At 35.9% G+C, this 18,985-nt stretch overlaps 1 protein-coding gene and 1 long non-coding RNA gene across 4 annotated transcripts in view; one reads left to right on the top strand and one right to left on the bottom strand.

Annotated features, from left to right (window-relative positions):
• The window catches only part of LOC148644048 (uncharacterized), a 316,550-nt gene that overhangs the window by 193,061 nt on the left and 104,504 nt on the right, over positions 1–18,985 (top strand). The gene's annotated exons all lie outside the window — the stretch shown is intronic.
• The window catches only part of brinp1 (BMP/retinoic acid inducible neural specific 1), a 122,660-nt gene that overhangs the window by 31,460 nt on the left and 72,215 nt on the right, over positions 1–18,985 (bottom strand). For all 3 annotated transcript variants that reach the window (XR_015928794.1, XM_088614623.1, XM_088614625.1), the window contains exon 4: positions 13,568–13,737. Coding sequence is in view for 2 of the 3 variants with exons in the window: in XM_088614623.1 (XP_088470749.1) it covers positions 13,568–13,737 (170 nt within the window). In the remaining variant the exon portion in view is untranslated. The remainder of the gene's footprint in view (positions 1–13,567; positions 13,738–18,985) is intronic.

Below are 18,985 nucleotides of genomic sequence, written 5' to 3'. Positions count from 1 at the left end.
CTTGTTCCTATATATATATGTGTGTGTTATTTGTTGTTAAAGTCAGAGTTTTTATGTGTTAGTGTACTTGAGATTTTCAGGCATCTCCAGCTTTAAAGAATATCTGTATATCAACAGAGCCATGAACATAGACCTACATATCCTCTGTGTCTGCAGTAAATGAGTAAATTCCTCCTACAGTTAAGTAGAGACTTTTTTTTTAAATATTTTAAAAGATCAGATTGTTAAATTAATCAATTCTGATCACTTATTTATAAGGTACAGTTTGTATCCTAATTTAGATTGAATGTATAGTATATCTTGAAGAGAATGTATAGTATATCTGGAATATGCATAATTTTCAGAATAACTATTGAGAACTACTGCACCAAAACCTGGGGGATTTCAGCAACACTCAAATCTGCTTGAGATTTGCAAAGCACACATTTCTACAGTCATTTTTATGCCAAACTGGGATATAAAATACATTTTGAAATGCAACACATACTGTACCACAAACTGTTCAGGTACTAAAACTGTTTAGGCAATTCTAGTGATAATTCAATTACGTGATAACCAAATGGGTTATATGTGTAAACTGTTATGTCCACTTACTTGCCATTTTGTTCTCAATTGTCAAATTAAGTCTTTCCAAAAATAATTTAGGCCTCTACCTCCAGATTTATCAGGCATCATTCATGCTCAATAGAATTCAAATGATTAAAATGGGTTTAGCCAATTAATTCCAGACTTCAATCCATTCATTTTCTAAGTGCTTCAGCCTGGACATGACACCAGTCCATTGCAAAATCTAGACTTTGTAAATGTAATTATGGGCAATGCAATTTAAAGTATTTATAATGATTCTTTGTTTTTTTTTTAATGTTGTTAATATCAGTACACTCTGGTACAGTAGTACTATTACAATCATACAGCAGTGCAAGGTTATAGTTTATTTGTGTAAGGGTTCAGTTAATATTACAAGAATAAGACATGCATGTTTCTCACTAGAAGTCTCATAAATCTTTTTAATACTGTGTATAAAGCCAATCTGATTAGAAATATAAATGGATAAGACTAATGAATAAGTGTTCAGGTGGGTAGCTGCGTCAGCATGTGTATGCTGCAAAGGAACAAGTAATAGGTTTATTCCACGCTGAAAAAAAGAAGAAAGAGAACACAATGTTTCGGCTGTGGAGCCTTCTTCAGGTGTCAATGAATAAGTGATTGTGTTATTGAAAAGATATAGTCACATTACATTGTTATTTTAAAATTCTACAGAAACCTGCCACTGCTTTGCTATAGTATTGTTCTATTATGGTGTGTAATAATTTTACACAAACAATGCATTATTTCTTTGCTATTAACATCCACTCCATAAAACCTTACTGCTGTATCACATTATGATGATAACTTATCTCATGACAACTTATTTGGAAGATATAAAAACTGTTTTTAACTGTTATATGTTAGAGAAGGTGTCGTTTCAATAGTGCATGGATGAAATTATGAAACCAGATGAGGCTCCTCATGATACGTTCCGAATGTCCATAACCTCAATGTTAGAAATGTATTTAATTGTACTCATAGAAATCAGGGGTCATGCACTGAGCCACATTAATGTCTATTTTAAAACGTTCAAATAAGCAAGTCTGCCTAGTTCATCACCCCTGACCCCAGATACAAAAATGTGTCCAACACAAATATGTTCCAGTGCAAGCTGCAAGGAATAAAATACTGTATGCACAGCAGCCACTGTAATACCAATTGTGTAATGTTAACTTAGAAAAGACAAAAAGAGCACCAAAACTGAAATTCTTAACCTTATTCCTTAATTGTTAATCCTCAGACCCCTCCCTGAACAATGAACTAGACCAAAGCTAATGGCTGTAAGGTCCACTCAGAAGAGGCAAGGAAGAGAAGGGACTCCATATACAGTAGGCCATCATCTGACTCTCGTCCTCTTGTCAAATCCTTGACTCTTAGGACATCACTGTCATCCCCTCTGCAGCCAGAGGGCGCTCCTTCTCTCTCCTGTCTCTCATTTCCAGTTCTTTGCTGTCCTTCCGGTGTTTCTCTCTCCCTGGGACTATATATTTCCGGGTCTTTCTTTCACCTTCGCTCAGCATTGTCATCCGGATGTCTTGAAACCCGCCTAGCACCAGGTCGCCCCATGTCCGCTACCTGAGGGCATAGGTTTCTATTCGGCATTTCCTGAACAGCTGAGCCCGGGCTAACCCCTGTCTCGCTGCTACGCATAGGGTCTTTTTGCTCTCCTGTCATTCCACGGTTCGTCCTTTCCGACATCCGTGACAATCACAATGCGGTAAATGCAGAGTCTGCCTAACAACAGTGGAAACATCATACAAAATCTATCTTAATAAATGTCAGCAGCAATAATAAAATAATCCCACTCTTCCAAATTTGTCGAAACAACAGTTAAGAAATGAGAACATTTTTTGATAGAGCACATAAGGAATCTTATATATCTAATGTTGTAACAATGTCCCTTTCTGCATAATATCTTAAAATATCTTGCATGGAACCTTTATAAAAGCTAAACTTATCTCAGGAAAGGTTTGTAAAGGTTTGTTTACATGACCCTATCTGCATTCTAAGTTCTAAGCGGTTCTAAGCTAATGTTTCTGTGACCAGAAGGCCAGGTCAAAGGTTTTGTACGGTTGATTGCCAAATAGAGCAACCAATCAGTTTAATTCAGCTGTGAACTGTTTTTGTTTCCATAGGATAGATCTTCCATGATTATTAAAGAGCTTATAGCAATATACTTTAGATATATGACACAGCATCTGTAAATATATGCCAATTAAACATAAATAAAATCTGATTGCGTAATGTAATTCATGCATAATCAAAATGTATCCATTTCTTTGAAACAATCCTAAGAGGGAGACTGTCCCATACCAACTTTATTCCAATCAGCAAAGCATACTCAGATAACAAGTAATAAATTGCTTCATAACAACTCCAATATGGCAGAAAAACCATATAACCAGTCACCTTATGAACATATTTATACCACACACATGGCATAACACAACACAGCAACACCAGATTTTAAGAAAGTACTGCATAATGATGAAATAAAATCCCTCACATTTTGTCAGTAATCCATTGTAATCCACTAGCTGTTGTAAAGATAAAACTACTTTCCGTTTAAAAATAAAACTGCTTTCTAACTGTGCTTCCCAGTATCAATAGCATGCTACCCTCTGGGGCTACACTCTTACAAGTCTCACCTAATGAAGATGTGGACCACGTCCTATTTAGATGAAGGGCTGTTGAATACATCATCGAAAAGCATACTCTCCCCTTGGTAATGACATGACACATCAAACAGGGAGACTGTTTTGAAGCAAAGACAGTATAAACTGACAATAAAATACTAGTTTCATTAAACACATGCAAAGACTACATTGTAGTGCTTACAAGCAGTAGCTTACAAATTTTTTAAAAAAATCTCTCAAGCGACCTTAATCATCCAAGTGGCCCAATGTCCTGTAATGAATTATATCCCACAATTGCATACAAAATCCAGTCTTACAGCAAGGGATTACTGCCTGCAAAATATTTAGTACATCAGATTATTAAAATCCACTTTGATGTGAAAGAAAAGCACAAAGGGAGGTCAAATCTCTTGCATATAGAAAGGCGAAACTGAATGGTTTAAATTATTCTAGCGGTATACAACTCCCAAATCCCTCCTAGCTTATTTCTTTTCCTCCTGGGACCACGGTGGATGAGTCTGTGTAGATTTATTTCTCTTGTTTCATCAAGGACACGGTTTAGGTACAGCACATTCACAAGAAGATGAATGAGTATCTGTCCGGTTTCGTTGAGGAACTGCTGTCCACTCTATAACGCTCAAACTCTCTGTTTTCAGTTCCTAAATATTACTTGAGAACAACTTTCATTCATTAATGGATTTAGTTGCTCAAACTCCTATCCTTATCCTGTAAACAGCACTGGAATGATCTGAAAAAATCAGCACAGCAGTACATAAATATAGCAATTTGATATTTCTTTCTGTTTTAAATTTTAACACATTTACTGTCAATTTGAATAATAATAATTACAATAATAATACAATAGTCTTTCAAAAGCTGTTCAATGTGGCATTTCTACTAAATCCATAGTGAAAATAGCTATATCTTTCTAGAATCTAATGAAAACTTATCAAGGTTACTGTGTGTGATGCATTTTGAAGAAACAGGAACGGCTGTTAAATCTCTCCAGGCATTTTGTTTCGCTCTGGTGGTTACTTTCCTGATAGCTAAGAGAAGGGCTTAAAGCTATAACACCATGGAAACATAAATTGTGGCTGAAGAATGGACTCTTGATATAGACACGCCATCGTTATGTGGCTGGTGCTGCAGTTTACTTAACCTGCTTATAACTTGTTACTCCTTGGGTTCTATCTATTTAAATAATGCGTTCACTGAAAAGTAATGAGATGTGCTGATGTCATCTTAACCCAGCTTTAGATGGATTTAAAATAAAAAACAATGTCAGAATATAAGCAGAACACAAGAAATAATTAAACAAGAAGAGGTCATTCATCCATCTTGTTAATTTTAGACTAATAAAAACATCTCAAAGCTCTCAAAGCTCTTGGCAGTAGGTGTAAAATCAGAGTTAAAACAAAACAAAATTGTTAAAAGGATAGCAAATGACCAAATAAGTACATACAGTATGAGAAAGACTAGGAGGTAGACATGCAGGAGAAGATGGTCATTAGAAAATGTAGTAGAAACAGACACAAATTAAGTAAAAGATTTTCTGAAAAGAAAGAGTTTAAATGCACTTAGGGTAGGTGACTCTCTGATATCCTTGGGGACAGAATTCCAAATTCCAAAGCTTTGGAGAGTAGCAAGAGAAGGCCCTGTCACGCATAGAGTGTAAATGAGCTTGGGGGACAACCAGAGTCAGAGGAATGAAGGTTGTGAGGTGGGGAGTAGACAGATAGCCATATAGAATCTCATAGACAAGGTTGAAGATTTTGGAATTGACTTAAAACCTGATAGGAAGCCAGTGCAAGGACTCCAAGACAGATGTGAAGTGATTGCTTGTACATGACCTGGTCAGGATTCTGGCTGACGGATTCTGAACATATTGGAGTTTTTTCAGTGGGGATTTAGATACACCAGCTAGGAGGGTGTTGCAGTGATCAGTTCTAGAAAAAATAAATTGTATGCTGAACTGCCCTTCTGCAACAGTTACAGACAACATAGGACATAGCCTATGAAAGAATGGTGTTTTTACAATATTCTGCACATGAGGATCAGAAGTCGAGCCAGGATCAAATATGACCCCTAAACTCTAGAGACAGAGTTACTGCACTGGCTTTAAGTGATGGGAGGTGCTAAGTAGCATGACCTCAGTCTTGTTGCTGTTTAAGTGAAATCAATTTTGAGTCATCCCGGTTTTTTTATATCAGAGACGTATCAGAGAGTGCAGAACAGCTACTTCAGTGTCAGGTTTTAGTGTGGACATACTGTAGATCTGGGTATTATCAGCAAAGATATGATAAATCAGACCATGTAATTTTAATATCTAATTTAATGTGACCAAGTGCTGAATAGAAGGGGACCCAGTAATCAGCCTTGGGGAACACCAGGCATACCAAAAACAACTTCAGAACTAAAACCCCAAGAGAAATAAAGTGTTCCGGATCAGTAAGATAAAAGTTAAACCCTTTAAGATGTCAGAAACTCCAAACACTCAAGATGACAGAATATAATATCATGATATCATAAGCACTTAGGTCTAGGAGAATTGGGACAGATAGAGAACTGGAACCAGCTGCCATAAGAAGATCATTATTGTCTTTAACAAGGGCAGTTTCTGTGTTGTGTAATTGTCTGAAATTAGATTGGTAGGGTTCAAAGAGTTTATTTGCAATGAAAAGATTGTTAAATTGTATTACAACAGCAAGTTCTAAAATTTTCTCAAAACATGAAAGTTAGATACAGGACGAAACATTTTTAGGTTGTCCAGAGCCATGTTTGTGTTTTAAGGCACAGGAATAACACACATGAAGCCATTTTAAAAGTCTCCGGAAAGGTGGATTTCATATGAACTACTGATTTACTAAGGGATGCAGTATGACGTAAAGAGAAAAAAGAAAGAGGAGAGCCAGCACAAACAGGCCTGCAGGGAGGAGGTGTAGTAGTGGCAAAGAGAACAACCATATATTGTCAATCCTGGTTGCAAAAAAACTCTGAAAAATCATTGCAAAACTTGGATGAGGCAGGTAATGTAGTGGAATAGTTAAGCTTTAGCAATTGTTTAATGGTCGAGAACAGGTATGTATGATAGTTTCTGGTTGTTCTCAAAGACATGGGAGAAGTACAGGTAGCTGAATCAAGCAGACTTCATTGCATGCTTGTATCAAGGGCTCCTTCCGAGACTGAAGATGTACATTCAAGGCAGAAAGATGCCACCTATGTTCTAGTTTGTGGGAGAGGAGCTGAGGTATCAAGTTTAATTAAAAGAGAGTGTTTTCACTTTGTTTTCCAGAGTATCAGAGAAAGGAAAGCAAGACAATGATGAGAGAGCAAATTCAGCAAATCTATTCTGGTCAGCTGATCGAGTGGTGAAAACTTACAGGCAATTCTAGATCAAAGATAACAAATAATCAGAAATAGTCATTTACAATGACTTAAGTCCAAAGTGTGACCTTTTTTGTGAGTTGCAAAAACAAGCTGTCTGAGACCAAAGCATTTCAACGAATGCAGAAAATCCTTATCTAAATTGGAAAGCTGTGAATCAATGTGGATATTAAAATCACCCAGAATAAGATATAGACCTTACTAAATCTGAAATACAGCAGAGAGTTTGTCCAGAAGTGAATTGTATTGTATGCATTAAAGGGTATCTGCCGTGAATTTGAAACTTCTGCCCATGAAAGGTGTGAATCAGGCCTTGTTTGGTAAATGAATTTATGTAATATCAGTAATTACCACTTGTTTCTGTTCTACCATTTTATGAACCTATCTTGTGCTTTTATGCCATTTTGGTCAAATGTCAGCATTTTATTGAAGAAACGTGAGTGAAGCACAGAACCTTATTTAAAGGTGTGACAGAAGCAATGACAACTTTCCAATTGCAAGCCCAGAGCCCTCACTACTACTCAAAACTGTGCTATGCTATGTCTTAGAAGCAAGATCAACCCAATTTCATATGCAAGACTCTACAGAAGCTTTTATCATGTAACCTAAACTCAGTTTTAACGTGCTGATGTGAAAGGTCTCATTATAATTACATTAAGTGAGTTCTCACACTCTGGGGTTAACAAGGATAGAAGATCTAACAAATTATTGATTGGAAGAGTAATTAAAAGCTGCAGAGACCAGCATTATCTAAAGCACACAATGGTGATAGGCAGTGATTGTCTGGAAGACATTTAACCATAGGAAAGAAAAAAGAGAAGAATATTGTGGTTTTCCAAGGGGATGTAAACAGTTGATATGATTGGAGCACACTGGCTGTTGCTTTTTTAAGGATGATTTAAAGACTTAGGACTGATCATAAAGAATGGCATGTACTTGAGAATTTAATTGAAAAATGTAATTGGAAATAATTTTATTTAACAGAAGTTCAGGAGGAGTTCATTTCCTAAATCTTTCACTACCCTACACACAAATGTTCATTGACTGCGCTTGGAGAACGCCTCCATCCACCCCAATGTCACCATTGCAGCATTTTGTTCCCTGGCTTATGAGTGAGGAGTGTCATGTCAGTGCTGGCCATTTCCTTACCCAGACAAGGAAACCAAAGTATTAACTACATAATCTCTTTATATTTGTCAGCTCATTTCATTGTAAGTAGAATTTGACAGATCCTCTCAATATAGTTTTGCGGCTTAGACCTCTTTAACACTGATATTGTAGTGCCACGCGCATGCAAGGCTGGCTGAGAACTGCGCCTGGGGGCGGGACTACGGGACTGTATATAGTGGGACGGAGGCTGGGAGACAGCCTCTTCCCTTCGTGTGTGTGTGTTAGTGAAGGTGCAGCGCTGTAACTCCTGTCCCTCTGTGTGTACCTTTCCCCAGTTCGAGTTAATAAATGTGGTGTTCAACCCCATTTCCTGAGTCCCATGCCTGCTCCATTCCGTACCGAAACCTGCGGTCGTTACAATTATTTAACTATACAAGTATGAATCTTTAATAGAAAGACAGGGGTGCAACCTTAATAGCTGCAGCTCTCTTACAGTGTCCACCTGAAGGATTATGATTGCAACTTCAATCTGAGTAATGACTATGTCTGTCTGGACCAGAGGATTTACTTGGAATAGAAATCGGTTCTATTTTTTTTGTATTCTTTACTAGTTGGTAAATGTGGTTTCGCTTGTTAATAATGAGTATTTTTAATATAGTGATCATACTGTGACACTATGGGATAGTTGACATATATTTCTGAGTTAACAAACTCTCTCTGCAGGACACTGTTTCAGGAATACACAGCAGGTAAACTGAAAAAGAACATGTTATGGTTGCTGTCTTTTCTTTTTCATACTGAGATGAGGTTGCTTGCCTCATTGTTGGTACACCAATGTCTCGCTCAGGGATTATTCCAGATGTTAAACTCTATGGTAATATGACTTCTAGCTAAGTGTTCTGCACTGCTCAATGAGACATGACCGACAAAACAAAAACCATACCTCATCTTCTGCTGTTCACAAGGGTCTTACCAAAAGGGTTTTACCGAAGGGAAAAATGACTCTTCTGCGTGATTCTCTTGCAGTAGTAAACTGCAATGTTCTTTGACTGAGTGAGGTAAAGAATAGCTAAGAAAACATCTACACAGAGTCTTTGAGTTGAATTCACCGTTTCCTTTGAATTTGTAGTCGACCAGACATAATTGCAGCTATTACTAACAAGAAGGATATCATAAATTTCTACTTTCATTAAAGCTCAGCCAGCTTTCTTATGGGTTTCTCAAAAGATTAGAATTTTCATTTAATTTATTTTAATAGAGCTATGGCACCATTTAGAAGAATAAAGCTCTTGTCTGTAATTTAAATCAGCATTAAAGACAAGTGGTTGTTTCCCGTTATTTATTTTTTTGTTGTTGTATGTGCATCTTGAAAATGAACGGTTCAAGTGGACTGTCTTTAATCTTCTGGCACAAAACACATTTACAAGGTTTAGCTGGAGTAAAACTGAGAAACCGGACTGTCAGAGTCTTCTTTAGAAGATATGTTATGTGTTATGCCGCGGTCCCTGAGATGTCAAGACTGTGGCTAATGACAAGCCAAGGTCCCACTGCAGTGTCACAGAGATGCCTCAAGAGTCTTTGGGAAGGCTCAGTGCGACTGAGACTTAATGAGAGATGATGAGCTAATAATGCAGGCTTATTGAAAAATGCAGCTCTATGAAATAATATTTTAATCCGGGAAAAAAGCTACCTTCGTGCAGTGGAGTGACTGGCTTGGATACAGCTGCTCGATATGAAGAGGCAGGCCGGAATGAAGCTGTCTGGATAAAGTGAAGCCTACCAGTGGAATGAGCCTGTCTGGAATGGCAGAAGAGAAAGCTGAGGAGCCATAGCTTCGGAGGAGACAGCGAAAAAAGTGGTGAAAAAGTTATGAGCCATAAAAAAACAAGGAAGGCTGAATTGTCCCATGTTTGTGAATTTAGGAACAAGGCTTTTAAGCATTTCAGTACTGTGAAGCTTAGCACTGAGCGCTTAGCTCAATGTCGGAGCACTGTGCAGGGAAACACCTTAAAATAGTCCTCTCAATTGCCTGATTGAGAGTGGGAGGGTCCAATATGTTGGCGGATCACTGAAAAATGAATGGCCTTTGGGAGACGTGTCCTGAACACATTTGCACAGGGTTGGAAGCAGATTGAGAGCCTGTGTGAATGTTCTGGTTGCTCGGGGCAACATCGGAACACGAGTTCAACAAAATACTACGGAAGCGGGCAAGACATTTGGAAACCAAGTCTGAAACAGTATTCCGCACACAAACAACACACAACACAGTTTTCCACACCCGAAGAAGGCTCCACAGCCAAAATGTACATTGTTCTGCATGATTTATCTGTATTTGATCTTCTTTATGAATAATTTATGAAATGTCACAAAATAAAAATAGTCACCTTGGTCCCTGCTAGCTTTATCAAAATGGAAGTGTTTGAATGAATGATTTGGAATTTCTATTTAAAATGATTTTTTTTTTATTTAAAAAAACAACAGAATTTGACTTATCTTGTTTTTTTTATCCTCACTCCTACTTTAGAGTGATACAGTATCTGATGTTTTCCTCAATCTTTCCATCTAACCTGAGTATTTGTTTAAGGCTTCTAATAACCCTAGATGTTTTTATCTGGTTTTCATATTTTATTCCTTGGGTTTAATCTTGTTGCTTTCCTGGCTCAAAAGAGCTTTATAATTCACTCTCATAAATCCTAAAACCACACATTACTTCCACAAAGGAAGGCCTGACGAATAGCAACCATTAGTGCACTTAAATTACAATCCTTAACACATAATAGAAGTGTGTTTAATTATATCTGTGTGCCTATTATATCAAATAACAATAACAAGTACTGTAATTGAAAAACAAAAAAAATCACTCTAATAAAGCAGATTCTGCAAAATGTAAAACAATTCCTAGAATAGCAACAGTAAAGCCTGTAGTGACCTGTTCTTTAATTGTGTGCTGGAGCACAGCCTTGGTACCTCATAAATGTTCACCTTCCATGCACCTGGACCTCAAAACACAGCACTGACACCTACACATGACATGCATGTTTTAAAATCTAAAATCACCTTAAAAAAGACTGGAAGTGTAAAAAAATAGAACCTTACAGTTTTCTACTCTGTACAGTATATGCTGCCATGCAAGTCAATGCTAGCTTTTTGGCATTGACTACAATGGGTATGTATGGGGAGTGGCACACAGATATCAGGATGTGTGTTAGACAGTTTGAATTTAATCAATATATGCACCCATGGCGTATTATGGAAAAACAAATCTTGGCTGCACAATACGCTAAAAGGTTCTGAGTCCAGAGAAAATACATGGAACTAGCTAATTGTTTGGTAGTGTTCCAGATGTAAATAAGCAGTTTAGATTGCTCAGGTAAAAGGTTGGGGAACATTCTTGAACTAAGGCACATTTAGTTGCATCACCTGGTTTAGAGAAAGCGAAAGGGTTACTTTAGTGCAGAAAATCATCAATGATCATTCCGGCCAATATCCACTATAGTTAGAGTTTTCCCCACAGCTTACAAAGAAACTAAACAACGTAAACCTGCTTATGGTTTGGACCACAAAATTATGAGAAGATAGTACTGTGCACTCCTAAAATCTTGCAAATGCTAGAAGAGGTTATACTGTAATTTAAACAAAAATTCTGTCAGAAGTGTAACCTCTCAGGCCCTGCTGGGATTCAATCAGAACTGTGGGAAACCAGAAAACAGGGTCTTCTGTCACAACAGAATTTTAAACTGTTCAGGTTTAGGGGGTGATTATTACTTCTGTGACCCACTCATTGAGACTCAATATGTTTACAGTGTAAACTAGTGGGGGATCATGCAGTTGGATTCTGAAAGCCTAAAGACACAATGCTATGTCCTTCAATGTGGAAAAGCTTCAGAAATAGAGTAGGCCTAATAGAATATAATTAAGGTATTTGAAATGATTAAATATTTATTTTCCCTGTTAAGATGTTATTTACAGTGGGAAATTAAAAATGTATTAAATGTGCATTACCTTGACGTTAAACACATATCGCTCTTAAGCACTCAGGTACAGTACCTGTATGGCTTCTACATGCGCTCTATACTGTTCACACTGAGCTCCGACACCTTGTGATTTACAACTTAACTACTGGAAGTGAGCTTACATGCATTAAAAATACAAAGCTGAAGCCGAGACAGAAATATTGCAAGTATCAGTCTAAAAAACATTATTGGATCACATAGAAAAACTTCCCATGAAAGATTTCAAGCTATAGGAGTCAATACTGCTTAGGGCGCAACAGTCGAAAACTGTAGACAAAAATCTGCATTTTGATGAATGATATGGCATTGTTGAAACCTTTTAAGAAAAGATAGGCTTAGGGAGATCCAGACCTGCGATGAGGTTTTGATAAATGTTGTAGAGACATTTTAAGATATTCTTATGCTCCCAGGCCTTTCTTTGCTCACATTCTTACTGTTCATTTCCTTAAGTCTATTACAGGCTCAGTGAAATGCATTGAAGTGTCTTGGGTAAAATTCCTTGCAGCAAAAAAGGAGGAATATCAGAAAGCTGTCATCAGTAACAGCTGGGGCAGGGCCATCCATCTTGTTTATCTCCATTTGACACAGAGTCAGTTAAATATTGCCATCTCACTCAAGTCGGTAGAGCATAAACATTTGGCTAGGACAGAACAAAATGGCAAGAGACAGTATTCATGATTTTTTTTTTACCTGAAAGCACACTTAAAAATGCTATTAAACTATTTTTGTTTAAATAGGTAATTTTCTGTTGAATGTAAAAATTACCTAATTAGGGAATATCTTAGAATGTATACTATAAAAGAAGACGAGGAAGACAAGTCTGAAATTACCTTTATATCAAAATCAAATCAATACTCCCAACAAACCTCCCTTTCACTCAGTATAATACAGAAGAGTATAAAAGGCTCAGCTACAGTTCCTTGCTGATTAAATATCCAAATTGCCTGGATAGCACACACAATGCTGACTAAGGAGACAACAATTAGACATGTGCATATTTTAAGAAATTCTTTTTCTCTTTGCCAAGATTTTTTTGGAATGTGGTATTTCTGATAATGTGAATGTGAATGAAAGGATGTCCAGATTAACTCCAAAACAATTCACTTACAGTATGCACCCTTTCATTCCATCTCATTGGAAGTTTCTTTCTAGTCTATATTTTATTAAAGGGCTCTTGTACAATGCAATCTAATTTAATTAAGGGAATCCCATCTTAATCGCCATTGTTATTCTGGTGAATCATAGATTTCTATTAAATCAGAAATCCCAAAACTAAATCTTACTTTATTGGCTGATTTAGTAGCATGTAAGATTAACATTAATAGCTATTAATTATTAGTAAAAGGCACTGCCAGATTAACAACAGTGTTTTAATATTCATTATATCATAAGATATAATGGATTAGTACGTAAATCTGCACAATTTATGCTGAAAATGGTTTGAGGCAGAAACTGTTGTTCTTAAATTTCCAGATCTCGGAGATCCAAAATGCAATTCAAGGGCATTCAAGCTTGTTGCAGGAAATAGAATACTGTAGTGTTGCATGAAAACTAGTAAAGGTTTAATCAACGATCCCTGAATAATACAATGCACATCAGAAACAATCTGACTGGTTTCATCAAGGATATTACTCTTTGTTGTGGTGCTGAGTCAACAGTCACCGTCAACTTTGTTTCAATTTTGTTTTGCTTGACTTCAAGCTTCCAGGAGCTCTGTCTGACAGACTCTCTTTTTTTAATTGATCTAGCAATTAAAGGAAAGAATGGCAACACGGTTATGATCATATATTAACATATTAAAAAGGAATAAGATAAGGAGGTTAAACGAATAAGAACCTTGATTGCGTTGGTGGATATTTGGATTTCATGGAGTTTTCTCATTGTTCCATCTCGGTCGATGAAGTACGAGGAAGCCAGCTGGTGCAGGGCTTCCACACTCTGGCTGGCATTGACCATTTTCCTGTCCAGCTTGCTCTTGTCCATGTACATGGTCAGTGCTTCCTCTCCTGCAGCAACAAAACATCGCAAGTCTGTGTGTGATCATCCAACAAAATAGGTTTCAGTAATGCTAGTATAGAACAACTGCAGTAGGAACAGTCACATATCATAAACATTATCTAAAGTCAGATCAATTACAGTGGGCTGATAAAAATCAAACATGAACTCTTGAATTGCTGTGAAAGGGCTGGGGCAAATTTGCTTGCAGAACATCCACAAGGGCAGATTAGAAACATTGATGATAATTTATTGCTGGCAGTTATTTACAGTGAGTATTGCCACCAGTTACTACCGATAACAAATCCACTCTACTATAACATAAAGCTAAGCAGGAGATTAGAGCTGGTCACATTTTAAAACATTGTTTATTAATTGAATGACAACATTTTAAGAAGTGAAACTTTCCTTAATCCCTCAGGCACAATTTACTGGTGATATGGTGTTGCATTATCGTTGTCAGTTGTTGAACAAGATGATTTCAAGAACACTTTTCAACAGAATGGGATTTACAATAATCACAACTACAATACTTTGGATTTGTATCTTTAATAATGATAGATAGATCATATATCTCTAAACTGGCATCTTGTTAATACTCCAACGGTTTTCATGTAGTTTTATAGATACTGTGTGTGAGAAAAGACCAGTGGTGTTGGGTTGACCATTGACAAAGTGTCAACACTTTTTAAATCAACAGATGCCTCTTAAAAGATATGATACTTGACAACACTAATATTTTCTTATGCTAATCATCATGTTAATTATTGTGTTCAGTCTGCTTTTTCTCCATTTTCAGCATTTTCAGTCTTCAGATGTTAGCAGTACCATTACAGTGTTTGGTGATTTATCACATTTTTGTTAATTTACATGCTGATTGTCTGCATGTGTTTATCAGAGTGTAAATACCAATATTGCATTAACTATATTTTTGTATTAGAACTATAACAATGATCTATTTTGCACAGTAGAACTGTAAAGAGATTAACACAATTACACTTCAAGCATCAGCTACCATATGAAACTGGAGACAGTGTTACAGATGGTAGGGCATTTAAAACTTCTTTATTATATGCAATTTGCTTGATCTATATCACCTTACATTTTGAGTTAAATCATACAGCAAAACACGACTGTATTTGAAAAGCAAATCTGTGAAAGACAGCTACCAATAGTGATGAATTAGATCTTTTTTTTCTTTTGTGTACAGTCTTGGAAAACGAATGATTCAGTGCATGTTGTGTTTTTTGAAGGAATCACATTGTAATCAAAAAAGTTCTTGTAATTTGCTCTGGCATACTATAGAATAAATCTGGCCATTTAAAATATGAATATGCACATAACATGTTTGTGTTCAAATGTCTTCTTTCATGTTTTATTTAATAAAACATAAAGTCATTTTGAAAAAAAAAAAACTCAGAAACTGCCCAGGAAGCTTGATTGCATGTCACATATTGTTAGGCTGCTCAACAAAGACTCCCTCACTATGTGTGGTTACTTGGAGCACTCGTACCTGGGGCTAAAGTCATTCCCTGTGCCTCATGCCTCATTGAACAACTGCTGTAGGAAGAGTTTACAATTGTCTGGACTCCCCAGCAGGAGAAGGTCATGTAGGCTCTCTGCTTTTCCACTATCTCCTGTAGGGTTATGTTTTTAAATCACACACATACTTTCTTTCCAAAGGTCAATGGGTTTCTGATAACTTCCAGAGGGTCTAAAATAATAACTAAGAATAATTCACCCAGGATCATATGATAAGTCTTTTCTAAGTTATAGTATCTATTCTCTGTTATTTCCTTGTTTACTGTTATTTCCTTTTTTATATATTTTTAGCATCCCAATGATTTGAAGCAATAGCTGTGGAGTATGGACTTGCTCTTGCTCTCCATTCCAATGTTCTTAAGAAATCATGTATATACAGTATGTGTACAATTGGCAGTAGTTCACACCCATTTCTTTCTTAGAAAAGATATATAATTTAAATACCAGGAGTACCTGTTGTTTAACTTTTTTCTTTTTCAAAATAATTAGAAACAGTGGACTTTGTAAAATGAACATGGTTACAAATTCATAAGATTGTAGAGGAGGTATAATTACAGTTTTAATAAACTGAAAGAAAGTTGATATACAGTACCTTCTGTAGCCAGCTTGAGTAATTTAATCCTCAGGATGAGCTACATAGAAAGTATTGACTTTCCATTAAGGAACAGTGTAATAAATTTTACTCCAAGTAGTCTCAGAGAATGAAAGCCTTTTTTATTAAATAATGATCTGAAGATGAACTTGTAAGGTAAAAAAAATCTTTATGGTAATATTGTATAAGCAATGTTAGTAATAAAATAACAGCCCTGGGATTTATACCTTATTAAAACATTACTAGTCTTCATTTGTTAGTCAGCCTTCATATCAGAGGTAAAATAAGCACTGTAGAATTAACTATTTTTATGTTCCACTAATGTATTATTTTTTATATTTTTATTTTTATTTTACTTTAATCTTATTGTTTAATTTTTTTATATACTGTATACTGAAGAATATTGTAACATCTTTAGGTAACACTTCAATCCTATAGTTAAAGTCTCTGCTGTATTGTCCTTTAAGAACAGGAGTACACATAATGGTCAGCAGGCTTTATGCAAAACCCTCTAACCAATTTGATCACTTTATTTAAATAGAAACAGCATACCTAAGTTAATAAACAGATAGAAAATGCACCTGATTCAAATGCTTATACATTTTATCCCACAATAAATATCCACCGGTTACATCCTAGTCTCAATTAAAGCTCATTTAAGGCTTCAAACCCATCAGCTCCTGGCTTCTCATCTGAAGTAAGCCATAGGTGGATGTTTTGTGTTAAGAAGTAACTTTGTTTTAACTGTGATTTAAGAAAACTGAAGTGTGAACCTCAAAAGCAAAGGAAAGCCTCTCATTGTATCTAAATCTAACACCCTGCAAGGATACACTGCTTTCTCCACTTCAAAGGAAATGTGTTATAGTTCTTTTTGTGTAATTTTTGTATGTTTGACCCAGGTGATCAAATTTCTTCATCTCAGTAACCAGAAATCTTATTACTGTGTTTATTGAAACAAAATGGCACAGCTGTTATGAGATGTATCGAATATGTGACTGAGAGATGGTATTGTCCAATTAGTGCTACTTCTGTAATATTATTGTTTGTGTCATGTCACAAGAAATGGTTTAAATTATGTCCAGATGTACATGCAGCCTCTGTATAGGAATCTTTGCTATTACTGTGAAAAAGGCAGATTGGTATATTCTTTCAACACACTGTAATGAACGAAAATAAGCAGATTAATAAGTCTGAATCACCAAGTGAGCTGAATAGTAAGATGGCAATACTGTATATAAACAAAAAATAGAAAATTATAATCCTTCTTTAGGGCATACACCCTGGAGAACACAGGGGCATTGAGATCATATTTTTTCTTAATGTCACTTAACCACTTCCAATGTTATAGGCCAACTTATAGAGGTGTTTCAGAACTGAAGCCTCATCGATGTGAAGTGGTGTGGTGGTATACTTTAATCGGTGCTAAAATGACTTTGCTTTGTAAATAATTCCTATAATACCAGAAGAACAGAATATAAATGGATAATACATGCAAGTGTCAGCTTATGTTTTGTTTACTTTTGACTAGTGTTTAGAGTGCTTATGATTTAGGACATATTTGCATTTTTACCATCAATCTCCATGCATGGTACACATCACTAGAGTCCACAAATCCTGATTTCATTACCATCTCTCAAGCTTACTTTGCAATTGATCTTTTTAATGATTTTTTTTCTATCTCATAGTCAGCTGGATGGCAAGAAAAACTGTTAATAGGTTTATGTGAAAAATGGAAAGGATGTTTACTCTGCCTGGTGGTGGTGGATGTGTGGTTAAGTCCTCTCTCTCTCTGGTCTCCAGCTAGCTGATAGAGTTAGCGCTCATGTGGGGTCTTTGCCTCTAGTAACTAGTGCTTTCATATGAATGCAGTAGCTCCTGAAGCATGATTACCTTAATTTTTACCATACAACAGAATTAGCTCAACATTTTCAAGTGTCAGCTTTTACGTTTTTCTCTTTTTTTAACACTTCCTTCTGTTAGCTAGCCTGACAATGCATCACCTATTTCAGGGTACATGATATGTTTCTGAAAATCATCTATCATATTCCCAACAGTTTTCATAACATTTTGGCAATCTTTTTGTTTTCCTTTATTATTCCCCTGTCCACGTTCAGACATATTTGCGCTCATGATATATTGTTCTCTCTACATCAGAACATATTTAATAGAATTTCGTAGACTGGCTGCTAGCAGGTACAGTACACATCTGTCTCTCCACAAATTCTGCTGCTCCTGTTTTATTGTTGAGATTGTTTTGTTTGTTTTTAATACATTTTTCACAAGCTTCCTGAATGTCATAATTATGGTATCAAGTTGAAACAGCTTGCAGGCTTGTATATTATACTGCAATTTAATGCTTCTTAAATAATTCTCTCGATCGAAAGCCAGATGCCAGTACTTTGTCATATGGCAAACCATTGCTTGACAATATTATCCTGCAAAGTGCAAGATTCAGACGTTAAAGGTTTGTACCTTTTGGTAAAACTGGATTTACTTTACTCAAAACGAGTTAAAATACATTAATTGTTTATATAGTTCTGGAACATTTTTTTCCCTAAAACTGATGTACTGTATATTCTGTTTTTAACTTAAATTAAATCATGGCTTTCAACATAAAGTTCTGTATAGCAGAATAGCATTACAATTCTTCAAAAGAGCACCAGCGTTTATCTGCATACCGCTTGTATTAAAACTTATTGTCAGATTGCAATTGCTTTTGAATATACTTCCACCACATTTGTAAATATTATTTCCGTTGACAAATAACTAATCCTATTGAAATATATTGAACTCAAAATGGAGCTCAGTTAAACATGGCAAACAGAACTAGCAATGTGTTGCATAAATCAGGAGAAATTATTTTGAGCATTATTATATTAATACATATTATAAATATATTATATTTCAGGTCCATATTATATATTTTTATATGTTAGACAAAACATCTGTAACTATTTAAGCCATTTTTACTGTTACAACTAATCTTGACAACAAAGATATTGTATAAGGGAAGTAGTATCACAACTGAAAAATAATGTCATATTTTTGGGATCAGGATGCTGCAACGCTACACATTTTGATTTCTTTCTACATCTCCATTGGAATTGGTCATTAAGTGATTAATG

This window comes from Lepisosteus platostomus, chromosome 21 (assembly GCF_059453375.1).
Source record: "Lepisosteus platostomus isolate fLepPlt1 chromosome 21, fLepPlt1.hap1, whole genome shotgun sequence".
Classification (NCBI taxonomy): Eukaryota; Metazoa; Chordata; class Actinopteri; order Semionotiformes; family Lepisosteidae; genus Lepisosteus; species Lepisosteus platostomus.
Note: the sequence above shows the minus strand (reverse complement) of the source record. Positions and strands in the feature narration are given on the sequence as shown.